The sequence below is a fragment of the Rousettus aegyptiacus genome, unplaced genomic scaffold (genome assembly GCF_014176215.1).
Source record: "Rousettus aegyptiacus isolate mRouAeg1 unplaced genomic scaffold, mRouAeg1.p scaffold_m13_p_6, whole genome shotgun sequence".
Lineage (NCBI taxonomy): Eukaryota > Metazoa > Chordata > Mammalia > Chiroptera > Pteropodidae > Rousettus > Rousettus aegyptiacus.
This window is the reverse complement of record NW_023416309.1, coordinates 98121854-98139985: the sequence shown is the minus strand read 5'-3', so window position 1 is coordinate 98139985 and position 18132 is coordinate 98121854. Positions and strand designations below refer to the sequence as shown.

General features: G+C 44.4%; 2 protein-coding genes across 8 annotated transcripts in view; both read right to left on the bottom strand.

Moving 5' to 3' along the window:
* Positions 1 to 2838, bottom strand: part of RARA (retinoic acid receptor alpha) — a 43508-nt gene extending 40670 nt beyond the window's left edge. The window contains exon 1 of the mRNA XM_016164738.2: positions 2707 to 2838. The gene's annotated coding sequence lies outside the window, so the exon portion shown is untranslated. The remainder of the gene's footprint in view (positions 1 to 2706) is intronic.
* Positions 2839 to 7721: 4883 nt separating this feature from the next.
* On the bottom strand, positions 7722 to 17267 carry CDC6 (cell division cycle 6). Of its 7 annotated transcripts, none has more exons than XM_036222372.1 (12): positions 17146 to 17267; positions 16233 to 16434; positions 15187 to 15468; positions 14863 to 15062; positions 14434 to 14609; positions 13921 to 14027; positions 13340 to 13479; positions 12708 to 12808; positions 11488 to 11552; positions 9258 to 9460; positions 8685 to 8825; positions 7722 to 8384 (listed from the first exon to the last, which is right to left on the bottom strand). In XM_036222372.1, the coding sequence occupies exons 2-12, from the start codon at positions 16408 to 16410 to the stop codon at positions 8295 to 8297; spliced, it is 1683 nt and encodes a 560-aa protein (XP_036078265.1). In that variant the 5' UTR covers positions 16411 to 16434; positions 17146 to 17267; the 3' UTR covers positions 7722 to 8294. The 7 variants fall into 7 exon arrangements, with proteins under 7 accessions (XP_036078265.1, XP_036078266.1, XP_016020196.1 ...); XM_036222373.1 differs by having other exon boundaries at positions 16233 to 16423; XM_016164710.2 differs by having other exon boundaries at positions 14434 to 14606; positions 17068 to 17266.
* Positions 17268 to 18132: the final 865 nt, after the last annotated feature.

Below are 18132 nucleotides of genomic sequence, written 5' to 3'. Positions count from 1 at the left end.
CTCACATGTTAAGATGGAAGCCTAGAGGCAAGAATAGGCCATGCCTACCAGGGTGGGTACGTGCTGCCCCCAACCTAAGTCAGAGGCTGTGAGGGAGGGAGGGGTCGTGGTGCTATGGGGCCAGGGGCTCCGGTGCCCTTGTCCCCCTTGTCCCTATCCCACCTGGAATTCCTGACACTTCCTAGCCCTGGGAGAAGGCCCTCCCCACACACTAGGAAGGAAACCAGCTTAGCGACTCTCTGGTGGCCTGCAGAGCAGCCTTGCACCATGAGGCAGGCGGGAAACACAAGAGTCTTGGCACCCAGCCCAGAGGGTGAGTGAGAAAAATACCTTGGAGGGGAGGAAACAGCCCAGAGGGAGGCAGACACAGGGTGACCCCAGCAGCTCCCAGATGTGACCCATAAGAAGGAACTGGCCAAAGGGGTTAGAAGGGGGTGGGGAGGGAAACACATTTCTGAATAAGAAGAGAGAAGTGGGGTCATGGGGTTGGGAGAGGGCGGGTCCAGCCTGGCTCTCACCTGCTACCCTCTCCTCACTGTCAGTCAGACATACTGACATTAAGACCACCAAATATCAAAGAGGTCCCAGGGGCCTGGGTGTATTTCCCCTTCTCTAATCTCCAGACCCCATCCCCTTCATTCCTGAGCTTCCTCTGGCACCCCTCCCCTGGAGCCAAGCCAAGCCAGGAGTCAGCAGGCCCACGGTGGTGCCTGGGAGGCCTGGGCAGTGCCAGGGGCAGCCCTCATACCATCCTCCCACTGGCTTCCCTCCCGCCTGTTCTCAGCCGCCACACATATCTCAGCTGTCGAATCCGATTAGGGCTCCTGCCCAGTGAGCCGGACAAGGAGGCCACTGGGCAAGGGAGAGACAAGGACAAGGACGCTGAGCAGGAATGGCAGAAGGATGGTGGACACAGGGCTCAGGGGAGAAGACATGAGCCCAGAGGAGGAAAAACCTGGTGGAGAATCGGTTCTCTGACCGCAGGTTCTCTGGTGGCAGCTACTACCTGCATTAGGGGAACTCTGTAGCCCCTTGGGGCAATAGCCCTGCCTGGTTTCTCCATCATCCAGATGGGCAAGGATTGGTGAAGGACACTGAAGGCAGAGAGACTGACCCAGATTTAGGAAGAGAATCCCATCTTAGAACCCAAAACCCCTCCCCCAGCCATAACTACCATTTGCCCTGAACTTTACCATAAATTGTCTTATGGGGTCATTACGGTCGTGTCCCTATCACTTAAGCAGCTTGGAACTGACAGTCATTTTTACAAATGAAGAAACAGGCTTAGAAACCTGGATAAATGCCCATAGTAAAATGACCAGGCTGAGTCTCAAATTTAGACCTCTGACTCTTAGTCTACTGCTCACACTCAGAATCTCTACTTTTCTTTGAGTCAAGAGAAGAAATAAGTCTGAAGCCACTCCATTATCCACCCTTTTCTCCAAAAACAACCGTTAGGCGAACTAGGGAGCCATGGGGGAAGGCACAGCACACCCCACACCTGGACAGAGTTACCAGATGGGGACACGCCACCCACTCCCACCTGACCCAGAGAGCTAGAGGGGTTTCCAAGTGTGACCAGTCTCTTCATCACTCCCCTCTCCAGTCTACTACGTCCAGACGCAATGTACAAACTCACACATGGTTACTCAGACAAGTCATACACCCCTCCTGCAAACCCGCCAAACCAGAATGAGATGCCCCAGATCTTCAGAGAGTGTGGACTGTTAGCCCCATACTGGAGAGAAAAATAAACCACTGTAATCAGTAGGTGCCATCCGGCCCTCTCCCAGAGTGCCTGTAAGAGAGAAGAAGCTTTGGGGTAACACCAGGAGCCCAAGGCTCTGAAAGCCAAGGAGGCCAGGGACCTGCCATGGCTGGGTGGCCTCCCTGATCTGGTCCACACCCCCTTCCACAGCCATCTGGGCTGAGCCTGTTCTGGCCTGGGCCATACTCTGGGAGCTGTCCCCTTCAAAGCACACAGCCATCTCTAGCCAAAGCTTATAGATCTTACAACCACATGGTCTACACACACACAGGGGTGGGGGCTCTTTGCAATAGGTGTTGAGTGTTGGCAGAGATGGGGCTCTAAGCTAAAAGAACTTTCCCAAGAGGAAAAGGTCACCAAAACTGCTCACGACCTCGATTACCCTCCAGCAATGTGTTTGGACACCCACGTGTGAGATGAGCCTGGAAAGGGAAATCAGTTCCCCCTCCACAGTGAGTAAGGAGTGGGGGACAAAGTCCTGAGCTCTTGGGGCTGGGAGATAGAGAGGAAGCGAGACAGAAATCCCCCCACACACCCACCCAGAGGCTCCCTCCGGCTCCTGTCCTCTCCGCTCTCCATTACCCCAGCACTGCCAATTCTCTCGTGGAGGTGATGTGGAGGAAGCGGTGTTAGGCAATACTGCAAAGGAGGGTGAAGGGCGTGGGGCCTGGGCAGTCCTTTCCCCCCACTTTCCATTCTTAGCTAGAGAACGGGGATGCCTGGGGGAAGTGCAGGAAGGGCGCTGGAGGGTGCAGGGGCTCTGAGCATTCCGACACCCCACTGTTCCATGGCTCCCACCTCCCAGGAGTATGGGGAGCAGTGGGGGAGGAGGGATGGGGAAAGCCTGAACTGGCGAGAGGGAAACCGCCAGATCTGAAGAGGAGAGGCCGATGGAAAGGCGACCGAGGGGAATTCGGAAGGGGTGCTGGTGCTCCTACCTGCTCCGGTGTGTGCTGGCAGCGGGGTGATGGGGTTCCCAGGAGAACCGGGGAAGCCCTCTCAGCTCAATTCAGGATTCCCCCTGCTTCTGGGTTAGACTGCTGCAAGAGGCACAGGTTTCCGTTGGGTCCTAAAGCCCATTCCGCAAACAGTAGGTTCTCCCGCCTTCTTCCACCAGCCCTGACTGGGTCAAGGGGTGCAGCGCTGAGGACTGATGGGGGAGGAAGAACTCCCTGAGAGAAAAACGAGGTCTGAGTCATGGGCTGGAGACAGGAACAGTCCCGTCTCAAATACGCAGTGCATGGATGACTTCAACTGAGGAGAATATGGGACAGGAGAAAAAAAGACATTTCTAGCTGCCTGCCTCGAGCAAATGGATTTGGGCTTTGGTGCTGAAGATGGAATTAGGATCGCTTTCCTTACCACTCCTACTCAGCTGCTCAGCTATTGAGAATGTGATGAAGGGACATTCATTTTGGATGGATCCTCACTTCTACCCTCCCCCTCTAGATATAGGATGGTCTCCTCATCCTTCCCTACTATTCCTAAATGCCTCGGGAGGCCATGGGGTGGGGTGGGGGGACTGATTTCCAGCAAGTATAAAGGGAAGTGTGACTTGGGTGGTAGTTGGAAACTGGTAGCTTTATATCTTTAGACTGAGGTGTATCTGGGGGTGTGTTGAGGTGTGCAGATAGACATATACAGGTCAGAGTATGAGTAGATGGGGCCGGGCAACGTCCATTACCAGGAATGGCAATTGTCAGTGGAAGAACAGGATGTGGATTCTAGGAGTCAACTAGTGCTCCTCCCCAACCCTTAATCGGATCCTGAAACTTTTCCAGAATGAATAAAGAGAATATTTTCCCAGGTACCATTTGGGATAAATATAGAGGGCAGATGGGGCCTCTTAACACAATTTGATCAACTTCAAGTTTATAGACCTAGCTTAGGATAGCTGATCTTATCAGTAGTTCAAAAGGGAGCACTCAGGTTTGGTGGGCCAGAGGGACCAGGGAAAGGTGGGTGGGAAGTCTGCAGAGGGTGAGATTCGAGAACATTTTGCAAGGATAGTTGCACATATGTACAGCAGCAGAACTGGGGAAATGTCATGGGGTGAAAGGCGGGGGGTAAAGTCAGAGACAGAAACAAGGGAAGGGAGAAAGCGTGACCTCTTCTTAGAAGGGGAGAGGGCAGCAACATTGCCTCTACTTCTTTCTCTGTCTTGCAAGAACTGGGGAAAGGAGCTAGACGGTCAGGGTGGAGGGCCCCAGGGTGGAGCCCATGGGGTGAGCTCACCCTGCCGTGCCTCAGTTCTCTCCCAGCTGTTAAACAGGGCTCTTGGTTCTTCCCAGGGAGTTAATGAGTGTTTACAAAAGAGCTTGGAGATCCTCAGATCTCAGCTGGGCCACCACTACAGTTATAAAGCTCAATGAGGGCTGAGTGTTATTTGGGGAGGGGAGGAGTAGGGGAAGAGGCAATACAGACTACACTCTTACGAACTGAGAATAAAACCAAGCTCAGATAGTACAAGCCTCAGTTGCCACAGGATATCCTTGTGCCCAGGGATGGAGGTCATGCACCCCCATACCTCCTAACCACCACCAAAGGCTGGCCTCCTGCTAACTGTAGGCAGAGCCTAGACTAGCAGCTGGTTTTCATTAACTCCAGCTTTTTTCACCCCCCATTGTGAACCCACAGCTTCTACAGGCCTAGGCTAGAGGGGGCTGCCCTAGTCCGACCTTGCAGCTAACTCTGGGGTGGGGGGCACCACACCAAAGGCCAAGTTACCAGCTGAAAATAAAGTTGAAGCAAGACTCCCGTTTCCCATTGGGAGCAAGAGGAAAGACAGGAGTGTGGGGGTGAGAGGGTGGAGGTGGGGGAATTTAGGGCAAACAGCAGGCAGTGAAGTCAGCTGGATTGAGGCCCAGAAACCCCCACACCCTGGGGCCAAGTCTTACTCTAGCTTTGCTTTCAGCCTAAGTCTTGGCTAGGCCCCAAACTTGGGAAGGCCCTGGCTGCCCCTTTCTGCCTCCCCACCCCCACCCTTATTAAATACACATTTTATCTTTCAGCATCTTCATTATCTTAACTGAAGGAGACAAGCAGTGGATGGCAGCAGCATAGAGCGTCAGGAGGGGGGGTGGGTGTGGGGAGCAGGCACACCCTTGTTATAAAGTGCTGATCTAGCTCTTTCAGGCAGTGTGGGAAAAAGAGGTGGGATCAAAGGGAGCGAGGCTGATTCAGAACTCAATTAGAGCTTCTTTAAAAAGGAGCTAGTGCTCTCCTTTCACCAGGCTTCAGACAGCCTTTACCCAGGCCCCTTGCACCCAATTAGCTTCTACTGCCAGTGCCTTGGGGCTGGGGTTGAAAATCAAGGGGAGGCCAGAGGGCAGCCTTCTCCCCCTACAGAATGTACTTCTGAGACCTGCTACTATTTGTAGCTTAAAAGAGAATGTCTTAGAGGACACCTTATCTTTTCAGAGGTAACCTGAGGTTACAACTTTCCCCAAAAGTTAAAAAGTGGGACATCAAAGGTGGGTTCCTCCTTAATCCCTTGCCAGCTAGAGGCACTGCTTCTGGCCAATCTCTAGGAACACTAGGCAACAATCAGACAGGCATCCCTCTTCCCAGCCTAGAGGGAGGACTGTCTCCATAGCCAAGGCTTCCTGGGAGCAACATGGAAGTTGCCTCAAGCAAAATACCACTACTTCAGAGGAAGCGATTGGAACGCATCAGTGAGGCCAATAAACCTTCACAACTGTGCCAAGATGTATTTTGTAAGATGAAGCACCCTGCTTTTACAGGGACCTGCTTCTCAGTGCAAAAGCACCAGCAATGTTTACCTGCAGGTTAGAATTGTTCTCAAGGTGAGGGAAAAGCAGTGTCTTACTTGGTTCACTTATCTGTCCATTCAGCAATTGTTTATTTAATACCTATCAGGTACCAGGCACTGTACTAAGTGCTGGGGACAGATATAAATGTAAATGAAATCTCAAGCTTGGCTCTTTTAGTCTCCCTTAGTAGTAAAGTGATACCTTTCTATAGTTTTTAAAACCTCCAAGTCTATCTCATACCTACTTCCCATTTCTCATTGGTGTATCTTAAAAGGGCACTTAATAAAAGCAGGAAGCAATGGGGGTTGGGGTGGGGGAAAGAACAGAGCTCTGCCAACTTTTTTGATCTCTGGGTAGCTTGGACCTCACACATTCTTGCCAGTTACCGAGCCACAGGCAAGTCTTCATTGAGCCAGAAATATCAGTAGCAGCTCTGGGGTTGAAACTCACACCAATTTTATTGTGTCTATGTTCTTTCCATGGCAATACCCACCAACACTTTGTGGAAGCTCACTCTGCTTCTTTGAAAAAAAATACATAAGTAAACCAGGATATCGACACACCCCACTACCTTCAAGAGGAAGAATGTAGGTCAGCATCTTTGCCACTACTCTATGTGAAACAGCCCATGATCCTGGCAAAAACTATAACCACAAGCCCATCCTATCCCATTACCTTCCCATAGCTCTCAGCCTCAGTGAGAAAAGCCAGCAAGAAAAGGACTTTCTTCCTCTACTCAATCTGCTCCCTGGCTGTCTGAATTACACTTAAGACTTCACTGACAAACATACATCAGCTTTTGCTCCCACAAGGGCAGCGGAAGCCAAGCAGGGACTCTAAGTCTGCTTCACGCATCATTGACAGAACCAACCCTGTTCCAACTGCTGAAGTCTTAAGAGCAGCAATGACCTAGAAATTGACAGTGGGGGGAGAGCTGAAGGAAAAGAAACGAACAAACCAATGCATAGAAAACCCTATTTCTAAATACCAGGGGAAAGGGAGAGAAAGGAGATAGAAGGGAAAGAAATTTGGTCCCTTTGAATCTGCAAATGCAATCTTGGCTCAGAGCCATGGAGGATGCATAGCAGCCCTACTGCGAGTCAAGCCATGTTCCTGACTCAAGTCCTATAGTCATGGCGCCAAGCCTCAAACTCAACGAGGTGGGGAGGCCGCTCCTTTTTGGGCAGGATCCTACTGTGGACACAGAACAGACAGCAGCTGCCCACAGTGTGGAAACAAACTGTAAAGCAGTCACGTCTCTTAAGGCTGCAGCATCCAATAAAATGTAATTTAAATCAAGCCTCGCATCTGTTCTCAATCCCATTCAGTCTCTGCTTCCCATCAGCCTTTGGACAATCTTTGTAATTATGCTTATTAACCCTTATAGCCCCAGACACTTTCCAAGCTCGTAGGTATGTAACTATGTTCTCCACTCACAAATTGCCCTTGGAGGGAATGAATGCTCTGATAAAGGAGTGTGAGAACATTCAGACTCCTGTCTACAAACCGCGCTTGGCTATATACACCAGTGGGTAGTATTCATTTCAGAGGGCTCTCTCAGGGTGCCCTTCTACCTCATACCACCTGCTGTAGGCCAGATCACATTGCAAGGGAGACAGTGGGCAGCATGAATGAAACAGTGGCCAACAGATCATTTGTACACATATCAAGTTCCTAAACTCAAGTCTATGTCAGAAAGGTAGGAGGAAGCAGAAGAGCTCAGGGAGCACACACTTGGTCGCTGGCTCTCAGACCATTCATATCACACATGGCTGACATTCCAAGCATCTGCTTGAGTTATAGAAGTATATAGCAATCTCCCAAATGAATCAAACCTAAGTCATCCCATCCCTCCCTCAAAACTACCTCCAGCCCCATGCCTGCACTTTCAAGACAGCCAATGTTATAATGGTGCCCTCTGGCGTCCCCATCACAAATTGCCATTTAATGCCACTGGAAACCAAACCCAGAAAAGGGGTTTGAATAACCATATGAATTGATCAAGTAAGACTAGAAAATTATGAGATTTAAATGAAAATCTAACCCCAAACTAAGGCTTCTTGAAACAAGTGGCTTCATCTGAGGGCAACTAAGATTGTGGGACAATTTAGGGAGGAATTTTCACATCATTTTCCGAAAATTTGAGCTCTTGAAATGTGATTGCTTAAAAAGACAAAGAATGCAATTTAAAATAAATATATTCACAATCTGAAGAGTTACATTCTCCTTACCATCCCCACACCCTTGGAAGTGCCTAAGAAACATGAGTCTTTAAAAAGTCTCAACATGGAAGTATCTGCAATGTGAACACACTGTACTCCAAAAGGAAATAAATTATTTGATCACAAAGTGTCCTCCAAATGTCCATGAAGACTTGCTTCTTTTCCAGGATCATCCTTTTTCATTCTTCTGACTCTAGTCTAAAATTCTTTCGAACACACCAACATTTGAGGAAACAAAGAGGTACATATATGCATATTCCACAACACAAATCTGCATGCTTGCAAGCATATTAAGGTAGTAAATATAATTAGAAAGGGTCTACTTGGGAATTAATTTTTAATGCATAAAAATAAGACCCAAAGACATTATTCTGTGCAAATATTCTTAACTCTATAGATTAAAATTTATCACTTTCAAGTAAAAAAGGTCACATATATTTTCAGACCTGAATATATAAAGTACTAAAATAAAGACTAGAGCTCTCTAAATGACAGCTGAATACTTTCAGGTGGGACATTAGATAAAAGAATTTAAGGCAATCCAGTAGCTAAGATATTTCCAATGAAAGCTTTGTCTTTCAGAGCATGCTCTATTTCATTCTCTTCAATCTTCAAAGACACCTGGGAAGAAGAGAAAAAATTTTTCACAGTAGAGATCTCACAAAAGCAGTTCTTATTACATATTACATAAATGTCTACCATGTTACTTATCCTCACAAGAGACAAGCAAGTTAAACATTGCTTTTTTAACAGTCTATAAAAAATTTTTATTCATACCATAGTCCCATCTTCACAGATCTTAAACTCTAACGAAAAAACAAATTATCTAATTCTGGTCATTTTAAATTCTTTACTTTAGCAAAAGATAAACTCTCCAAAATAAGAAAATTAAAAGCAATGTAACAAAGTAATTGGTTCTACCTTTGTAAAGCGAGTTTCCTTGTTTTTCTTTAATTCTAAAATGCCCCTGGCCTCCAAGAGCCCTGAAAGTGACAAACACTCTGACTGGTCCACAACTGCCACCTGCTGTTTGCGACAGACGTTACTATATGCTTCATATAACTAGAAAGAAACAAGGGAGAACAAATGTTGCTTACAAGTCATATCTCTTGTAACCTTATAATCTTTTTAAAATGGTGAGTTTTTAATAAGTTATCTCAGTACCCCAATTCTCTTTCTTTTCAATAAAATCCTTGAATAGGCATTCTGTAGATACTACCAAAAAACCTACACTGTAATTCAGGAAAGGGGCTTTATATATTTCACAGGGAGAGGCAAAAATGAAAGGGAGAAGATTAATGGCAAATTCTCAACCACAACCCAAGGGAAATAAAGTCAGCTGTTTTTTATATGGTACCAGTATTTATTCTTACTGTTAAAATCCATTTTTAATTCGTATCAGCTGGAGCATGATAGGCCTTTTGGAAAATATCTGCTCTGCGAAGCAGATTCTCATCTCCACCCCAGCTCCATCTGCTGAGATTCCCAACTAACCTTCCCCAGAGTGACCTCTTTGCTTTTCAACTGCCTGGTTAAGAGCAGTAAAGAGCAGACCAATATCTTCTGCTGAAGAGGAAAGGAATCTTGTGCTCCTTCTTGGCTCAAAGTCATTCTGTTACCATCAACTTCTGAAATGACTTGGGATATGTGAATAAGACCAACCCGTTTTGGAACCAGTGACTCGGAGAATGATTTACCTATAAAATAAACAAATCAAGCTTAATTGGGTTTTTTAAAATTCTGTGTATCAAGACAGATAATACTAAGTTTTAGCTGAAAATTCAAGTGCAATCATGTAGTGGCAAAGCAGAGGATCTCACTAGACGCTAAAGAAGAGACAATGCTATCCTCAGAAAGAGGCCGAAATAATGTGAGATGACTTGGAAAGTAGGGTTATCCTTTTTCTGGGCAGAATAGTGAGCTACTTTGCCCTGTAGAAGACAATTTAATCTCAGAGAGATGAAAATCCATCTCATGAAAAAATAAGTATCAGACAGAGAACTACTGCATTGTACCTTGAAAGTTCCTTATATAATATCTCAAAGAACAGAACTTTGAAGCCAAAATGACTATGCCTGGTAATTAAGAAAAAAGTTGGAAAAATTACCTAATATTTTGAATCAAATGAGTGGCAAAATGTGGATAGTAAAGTCAATCCAGTGAAAGTCCTCTACATAGCTCTGCAAATGACCTTTGAGGTTTGGTTAACTTGCCCAAGCTGATCTATAGTAGAGCAACACTTGAGAAAATGTCATTGGATATCTTAGCAGATAGCACCATCTCAGAGGCCAGAGGCTGGGAAACTGCCAACAGGCTGCATAGGACTATGGCCTCATTGTTTGGAGATGCGAGAATTTTAAGACAGAGGAGGAATTTGCTCTGTAACAACCTTTGAGGAAAGTTACTTCCTGAGACCATGTGCTGTTGTCCCACAACAATTTGCTTCTATTTTATTGTTACAAACAGGATGTTGCAGAGGACTAATAGTGGTGAAGAAACTGGATATCACTGATCAAGTAGCAGAATCTTAAAGTAGAAAGGAAGTGAGAGGTCTATTCTTGCTCCCTATCCCATGGCTGAGCCCCATCTAAAACAATCCTAGCAAGTGGTCATCTATCCAGCTTTTGTTTGAATGTCTTCAATGCTGGGGAATCCACTATGTGTCAAAGAAGCCCCATTAATGCTATTTATCAGAAAGTGTCTTCTCATATTTAGTTGAACTCAGTCTCCCTGTAACCTTTTGAACCATTAATAAGCTAATCACACATACCAGAGGTCAAAGGCCAAGAACTAGATTAGTCTAATAATTTATGCCAGGAACTTACAACCTCTTCTAGTTATGTTCATGCTGGTGGTGCTCACAGGAGCTCACAGGAGCCACTGATAACACCTAAATATTATTCATGGCGGAAAAAAAGGGAATAATCTGAAAAGTTGAATAGAAAAGAGAATTTAATCTATGCATTGGCATATATTACCTACTATCACCCTAGCACTAAGTTTGGCTACTTCCGAAATATTTTGAAAAAATTCCTTTCAACAGCTGTGGAACTGTAGTGCTAGAAAAAATGTTAATAATTTTCAACCATTGCAGGAGTGAAGGCAGCAATAATCAAACTAGGCTGTCTTGTTTCTAAAGATTAACACTGGATATTAAACAATGACAAGATATGTAGTTCATGGCCATTTTATATCTGCCATAGCTAAGTAAACATGGCTGAGGTAAAGGAAAATTAATTTTGCCATTTTTGTAATAGCCTGCAGCTTACTGTAGCAATATCGTCTTTATACCTCCACCCTCCTATACTTGTTTAAAGGCCTGAGATCTCACAAGTTAAACTCAATTCTTTCACTGACTCTTATTCACCAGGCTTTGCTTTCACCTATATTGAGACCTGAACTGCATAACACATAAGCACCCAGAGAGAAACTGATCCAACTTTCCTGTCTACAGTTTTCATTCCTAGAGCTTGGAAAGAAAACTTACTCTGTCTCAACCATTTATGTAACACCCTGAGGAACTCGTTTGCACTAATGCGCAGACTATGGTGCTGGCAGGCAAGACTGAAATAAAGCACATGAAATAGACCAAAAACACACAGACATAGACATAAAAATGGGTGAGTGTGGATTTAACCATGTTCATTATATCTTTCTAGCTCTTTCCTCAGTAAAGTTAAGCTTTCAATTACAGAGGAAGATGGGAAAGAGATAAACTACTTACATTCAGACAGTGGTTTGAGAATAGTCTGGCTTTTGACATCCGACTCTACAATTTCAATAGCTCTCCTATAAAAAAATATTTCTAAAATTAATTTAGGCTGAGCCAAACCAAACACTACAACAAACCACCAAGCTCACAGACGCATTAGCAAAAAACATGTTTTTATCATTGTAAAGCCCCCAAACAAAACTGGGTTATGTCTCTGCTAAAGGAGACTTAGTTGTCTTCAAATAATTCATAGACCAGGGAATCTGAGAAACTGCAACACTACACAATTTCCTTTTGGAGATGCCAAGTAGGTCATCATACATTGAGTCAATGATAACATTTTGGATGAGGAGAAAATGTCATAGATGGAGAGGAGAATATGTAGTGTGGGCAAGTGACTAAAGAGAAGCAGTACCACCCATCCACGCTGGACCTGGAAGGGGAGTCCTGTTATATATACACGGCCTATGTGTAGGCTAAACCATACCAGCCTGCCTACGTGATTATTGCTCATAGCAACAAGTCTTTCCCAAGTAGTTTGCTGGCTAGGGGAAACTTTCAAATCCAGGATCACGCCATCTAGCAATAGGAAGAGCTTACTCTCCCACTGCTCTCTCTGAACTACTTAGCCCACAGGAAGCCATATGCCAGACCTGGATCTTCTGCATGGCAGCAGGGGAGGTTGGACCGGCGGGCCAACACAGCAAGTATCATTTTAATGGACCCAGTGTCCCTACTGGGAAGAAGAAATTTCATCAGTCAGCGCAGAGGCTTTCCCCAGCAGGAGGGACAGGGGGGTGGGAAGGGAGAGAGGCCTGGAGTCCAACTGTGGGGACTACCGACTGGAGGAAGGGGTGCTCACAAAAGCAAAGGAAGAAAAAAATGTCTAAAGGCAAAGATGGTTCAGGTCCATAAATAAACCTGCTTGAGATCAACTAATGGAAAAGTAAACTGGAGTCTTTTTTAATACAAATGTAATTAACCAATCTATAATCACCACAGGGAGTGCCAGCAACATCTCATTTGTTCCTCCCTCTGTAGGTAATGGACTGATAATGTTTCAGACATTAACACGGTGGAAATGCCGAGCTCCCCACTGAGAAACAAGTCCTCTTTTCTGAGCATAAAAAGTGGCAGAATGGAGCCTCTTAAGCCACATTCACTTGAGTTACATGAGACAATTAACAACATTTCTTTTTTTAATAAAAACAGCCAACAGTGCCATAACTCACCTGCAAACATCTAGCGCTTTGCGAACATCTCCAGAAACAGCAGAGACTTTTCGAGCACAGAACTGAATCGCAGCATTGTCCAGAACCTGGTCTCTAGATGCCTTTGGACAAGATATAGAAGGTGACTCTGAACTTTAAGATCCCCTCTCTCTGTAATTTAGGTCTCAGATATAAGTAAGTATTTTCACACTGAAGTCTAAACTTGATTGGCCACCCTTTAGGGTCTAAGAGATACCTTTTCTGTTCATAAGTCAATGGAGATTTCACACATTTAGGCATTTTGTAGAATGTGGCAGATATTCGTGAATGGGGGGAAAAAAGGCAATCAGAACTTAAATTAGCAAAACTAAACTAAACTAAAACCTATTTGGTCATTTTCAAAAGAGAAAATTTTTTTCATAGGCCTCATTTTTAAAGGCCATTGAAGAAGCATTTGTGTGATTCTCCTCTTATTTTTATTTCAGCACTGAGGCATCCAATAAATGGAGCCATGGGTGAAAATTCACATGAAAATGTCCTCACTATGCCCCATAGTAATGTAATCAAAGCAAATTATTTTAGAACTACCATTAGGTTTCCCCAAAACAGGTGATCCAAAGAACACACAATTTGGTACAATGGTTGGTACTCACCTGATTAAGTCGATCCTGCAAGATAGTGGCTATCTGATTTTTGGTATAAGGTGGGAAGTTCAACAGCCGTGGCTTATATTTTTCTCTAGCTTGAAGCCTCGGTAAAATTCTGTCTGTGAGATCCAAGGTATTGGCAATACCTGAGAAGATAAGTAACACTAATCATAACTGGTCAAATCATCCTAAAAGGAAAAATAAACCCTCGGAAAGCTAAATAAACTTTCCAGTTATAATCCGGCATTCTAACTGTTGCTTTCCACTTACTCCCCACAACCCCCATTCTTTAGGTAAGATGTACACAGTCATCATGGAATGCTCCTTTCAAGCTAGGTTTAGAATTGTTCACTGATAAACAGGACCAGATACTCTGAAATCAACTATCTCTGAAATGCAGTATTATGTAATTTCTATTCAGACTTAACAAAACTGATTTGCCTTAGATTAAAATTACAATTATTTTTATAGTAACTCATTTTGTAAGAAAACAGAAAGCTGGTTTAAAATAAAATACGTGACAAGCTAAAGAGAGTAAAAAAGAATTCTTTAGAACCACCATGCAACATTTACAACTGAGCACTAACCAATCAGCACCAATCGAGACTTGCTTAGCCATGGCCATTCAAACAGCGTGTACAATACATCTTGCCCTTTGCTGTCCAGCTGATCCATCTCATCCAACACCAACACACTACATATAAAGAGAAACAATACCCATGTTCATCTTCTTAATTCTCTAATCTGTTTGATCTGGGATGACTCTAGGTCACATTCCTATACCTGAGACCAGTTTGAAGATCATAATTTGCTCTATTTCCAGCCACTGTTAGATACCCACCCACCTCCACCATCATGAAAAAGTAACATATAGGTTTTTCAAGCAATTAGTTTAAAAACATTTTCCCAATTTAAAATTAGAAGGTGTATTTTTCCTTTCTTCTTTCTCTTTAAGCTTATGTAACTACACTTCTCAGAGCAAATACAGCAAATGTTCTTTTTATGAACAAACCAATAAATTCAAGAGACTAGAATCTGAGTTTGTGAGCAACGGAACTTGCAGATTTTCACAGAGCAACATGCAGCAGAGCAATACTTACATCATGGGGCCCTTCTCTGCAGTCAAATGGTTTTCCAGTTTCTTCATCATGTCCTTCCCAGCTGGCCTGGATACGCCTTCCTGACAAATCTCCTGAGCAATAGCTGGGAATACAGCCTGGGCACTCCTCAGTGACATGCAATTCAGCATGATAGTTTTAAAGCCTTTCAGTTTCTTCTAGAAAAATACAAACATGGGAGTTACTTTGGCCTCAGATAAAGATTTGATGAAGCCTGAAGTGTCTTTAAGGAGATAACAGCATACTTTCAGAAAATAAGCTCTACTTCCATTTGGAAAGATTTAGACAATGAAACTAAAAAAGTCTTATTTTGGAGAAAACTTCAATCCCCTAAGACTTCTACCTTTTCTTAACCCTTAATAACCGAGTATCATTTTAGCAAGAGCATCATAATTCAAACTTTCAATGTACCTTGAGGTCTTGCAGAATTCGGCTTAAGCAGGCAGTTTTTCCAGTTCCTGGAGCACCAGAAAGATAAAGACTCCCAGCTTTTTTGCCACAGATGTGCTCCCTCAGGAAATTCCTGATGACATCCATCTCCTTTTCCCTGGCAGGCAGCCGATCCGGGACAGCTGTATTCAAGGCCAGTTTTGCTTGCTGGTAGCAAGTGCCTGTGCCAAACATGAAAGGACAATTAGAAACAACAGAGGTGACTGAGAAGACCCAATGGGTTTCATTTGGACTCACCAGCCTTGTTTACGAGGCTGCACTAACAGCTGCCATGTAAGAACGAACCTTCATGCTTGAACAGTCTCACACGTGCAGATTCTTTTTCCAGAGGACATCTCTGCTTAGACTTTGCTGTGACCTCTTGACCTTTTTGAACTGAGGAACATATTTTGTTTTGGTGGACTCTAGTCTGTTCACTTTTGCTAGGAGACTTAACTGTCAGCTGATTGTCAAATACCAATCGGCGCCCCTTAGGTATACGTGAGCGAGGGGGACCATTCTCTTTCTTGCCTTGCTTTGGTGGAGAACAGGGTGGTAAATGAGGAGTGTTGCACAGGTTGTCATCACCTGAAACATATTAAAATCAAAACATGGTTATTCATAGCAGTGCACTTGCAAAGATCTCTGCGTACCTCACAAAGAGGTGAATTTCTACCTGAGTCAAAGCCATCAAAGTAAAATGCCTCTCAATCTAGAAGCAAATACTGGCCACCAGATGGCACCACTGAATCTTACGACTGGTAGAAACTAAATGGGTTTCAGTAGGATGAAATTCGAAGATGGTTCTAAAACAGGGTTTCTCAACCTTGGCACGTTGATATCTTGGACCAAATAATTCTTTGTGCCAGGGTGTCCTGTTCATTGTAGCATGTTTAGCAGCATCCCTGGTCTTTATCCACTATGCCAGTAGCACTCATTCAGCTGTGACAACCAAAATACTGCCCAATCATCCCTCATTAATTATCTAAAACAAGATTACCGATCACTGTTCTAAAACAAGAATGTCACCCGTGTCTCTTAATTTCACCACTATTAAGGGAAGTTTCAAAAGATTGCAAAGTATAGCTAACTGTGAGGTCATTTAAAATACTGACAGACCTAAGTTCAGTATTAAGGAATTGAAGATCAGACCTACTAATTACTTCAGAAGGTGATCTTAATTCTGAAGTTCAGTAAGAATTTAGCAACCATTCTGAAAATAACCAAAGTGAATAGAGTGACCTTAACAGAACTTAGAAAGTTGTTTCAAAGGACTGGGCATCTTATTACTGAAGGCGAGGTCAAGAGCTACAAGTCAAAAAAGCAATTATATTATATAATGGATAGCTTACCCAAACGTTTTCTGGGGCTGAGAGGAAGACTTTTGACACAAGGAGAACGGGGTATGGCCTGGAGATTTGTCAGTTCTAGTTTGGTGGCACTAGAGTTTTTAGCTTTGTCCGATGTCCGCGACAGCTTCTTTTTTGGAAAACTGATTGTAGACTGTGACTGGGATCGCGTCTGAGGCATGATGGCAACACACCTGTGTATTCCCTTCCGCCAAAAAAAAAAAAAAAAAAAAGCAGGGCAGGCAATCAGTATGTAAAACTGAAGGGAAAATAACTAACATGAAATTTATACCAATTATCAACACTCATTTCATTAGTAAATTACAACAATATTTTAGCATTCGGTTCTGCTTCCAATCCAAATCTATGCAATAGCGAACACCTGATGTCTACCTACTATGTGTAAGAACTGTTACAAACATTTTAGGTATTGGACTCATCTGTTTTACAACTACTTTAGAAATAGGTACTATTATTAAAATGATCTTGAAGTTAGAAAACTGAGAGCCACAGAAGCCCAAAGTCCCAGCAAACCCTGTATTCTAGCTTCAGAGCACAAGTTCTTACCCACTTGAACAACGAAATAAATTTATCTTGATTTCTATAGTACTAATTCCCTCACCCCAGGCACGGGGTTTATCTTTATCACCGGCTTCGCCCAGCAACCTTCCACATTTAGTCTTGCCTAAGGTCTCACTCTGCACTGAGTCCCCCCACTCCACAGAACTCTCAACCCCACTCCTACAGCATTCAGCTCCTTTTCCATGCACAACTGCCAGACTACTCCTTCGGGCCTCATCGGAACCCGCGGGTCTTGCCACCCAACTCCGCTGCTTACCAGACCCCAGGCCTCCCAAGGAATCTTCTCCTCTCCACCCCACAGAACTGCGTCACCTCAGTGCCAGCTCCTTCTCACGTCTTTCGCACACGGCTTCAGGAATTCTTCACGAGTTGCAGAATACACAGGAAGCAGAAAAGCGCAGCCACACTCGCGCCAAATCTGCACAGCCACAGCTTTCCGGCCTCCCGCCAAAGCCTAGCCAGGTTCCTGATTGGCTGTCGTCCGAGCGCCGCGCGCCCTGGCCAACGCCCACTCCCTTCACGTCCAATCCCGCCGGAAGACCTACAGCCAATAAGGGAGCCCTAGGTTTCAGCGCTCTCGTGAGGCTACGCCCACTAAGAGGAGGGCGCATCTATATCCGGGACCTCCGCGGAAAGACGCGCAGTGACAGAGGGAGGACTCTGGGTAAGGCGGGACGACCACACCGCAAAGCCCGACGGGAGAGGTAGTCTTTGCCGCATGCAGCTTTGTGTTTCTACCCCCTTCTTTCGATGAGATGTAAAGATTTGGTTGCCCCTTGTCAGTGCTGCGCGTACCTGTTTTCATTATCCTAATGAGCTAGATTTTTATAGAGCTACTATATACCTACCATTTCTTGGGCGGTTCTGGATGCCAGGCATGATGCTAGGCGCTTTACTTACCTAATACTCAATCTTGCAAGGCAGAAAGCAAATGTGCAGAGGATTAGAAGTCACAGCATCTTGTTGAAGGGCCTAGGAGCCAGATTTCCTGACACCTAAACTAATGTTGTTGTTTTTTTAAAAGGTCTACACATGCATAAAGAAGTACACTACACTTCATCACAGTATCTACCTGGTTTGTATTTCAAAGGTGAGAAATAGAACCAGGCCTTTGTTTTTATTTTGTTAAGGATATGAGATTCTGTGCACCTTATCATTAATCCCATTAATCCACATTTAGTGGGGAGTAGAGAAAATTATGGCTTCTTAATTAAAAAAAAAAATATGGCTAAACACTAGGGTTTCAGGGCCTGAGAAGGCTGCTATAGAAGAGGCAAGCTGAGCTTTTAATGAAAAATATAAATTACAGCAGTAATTTATA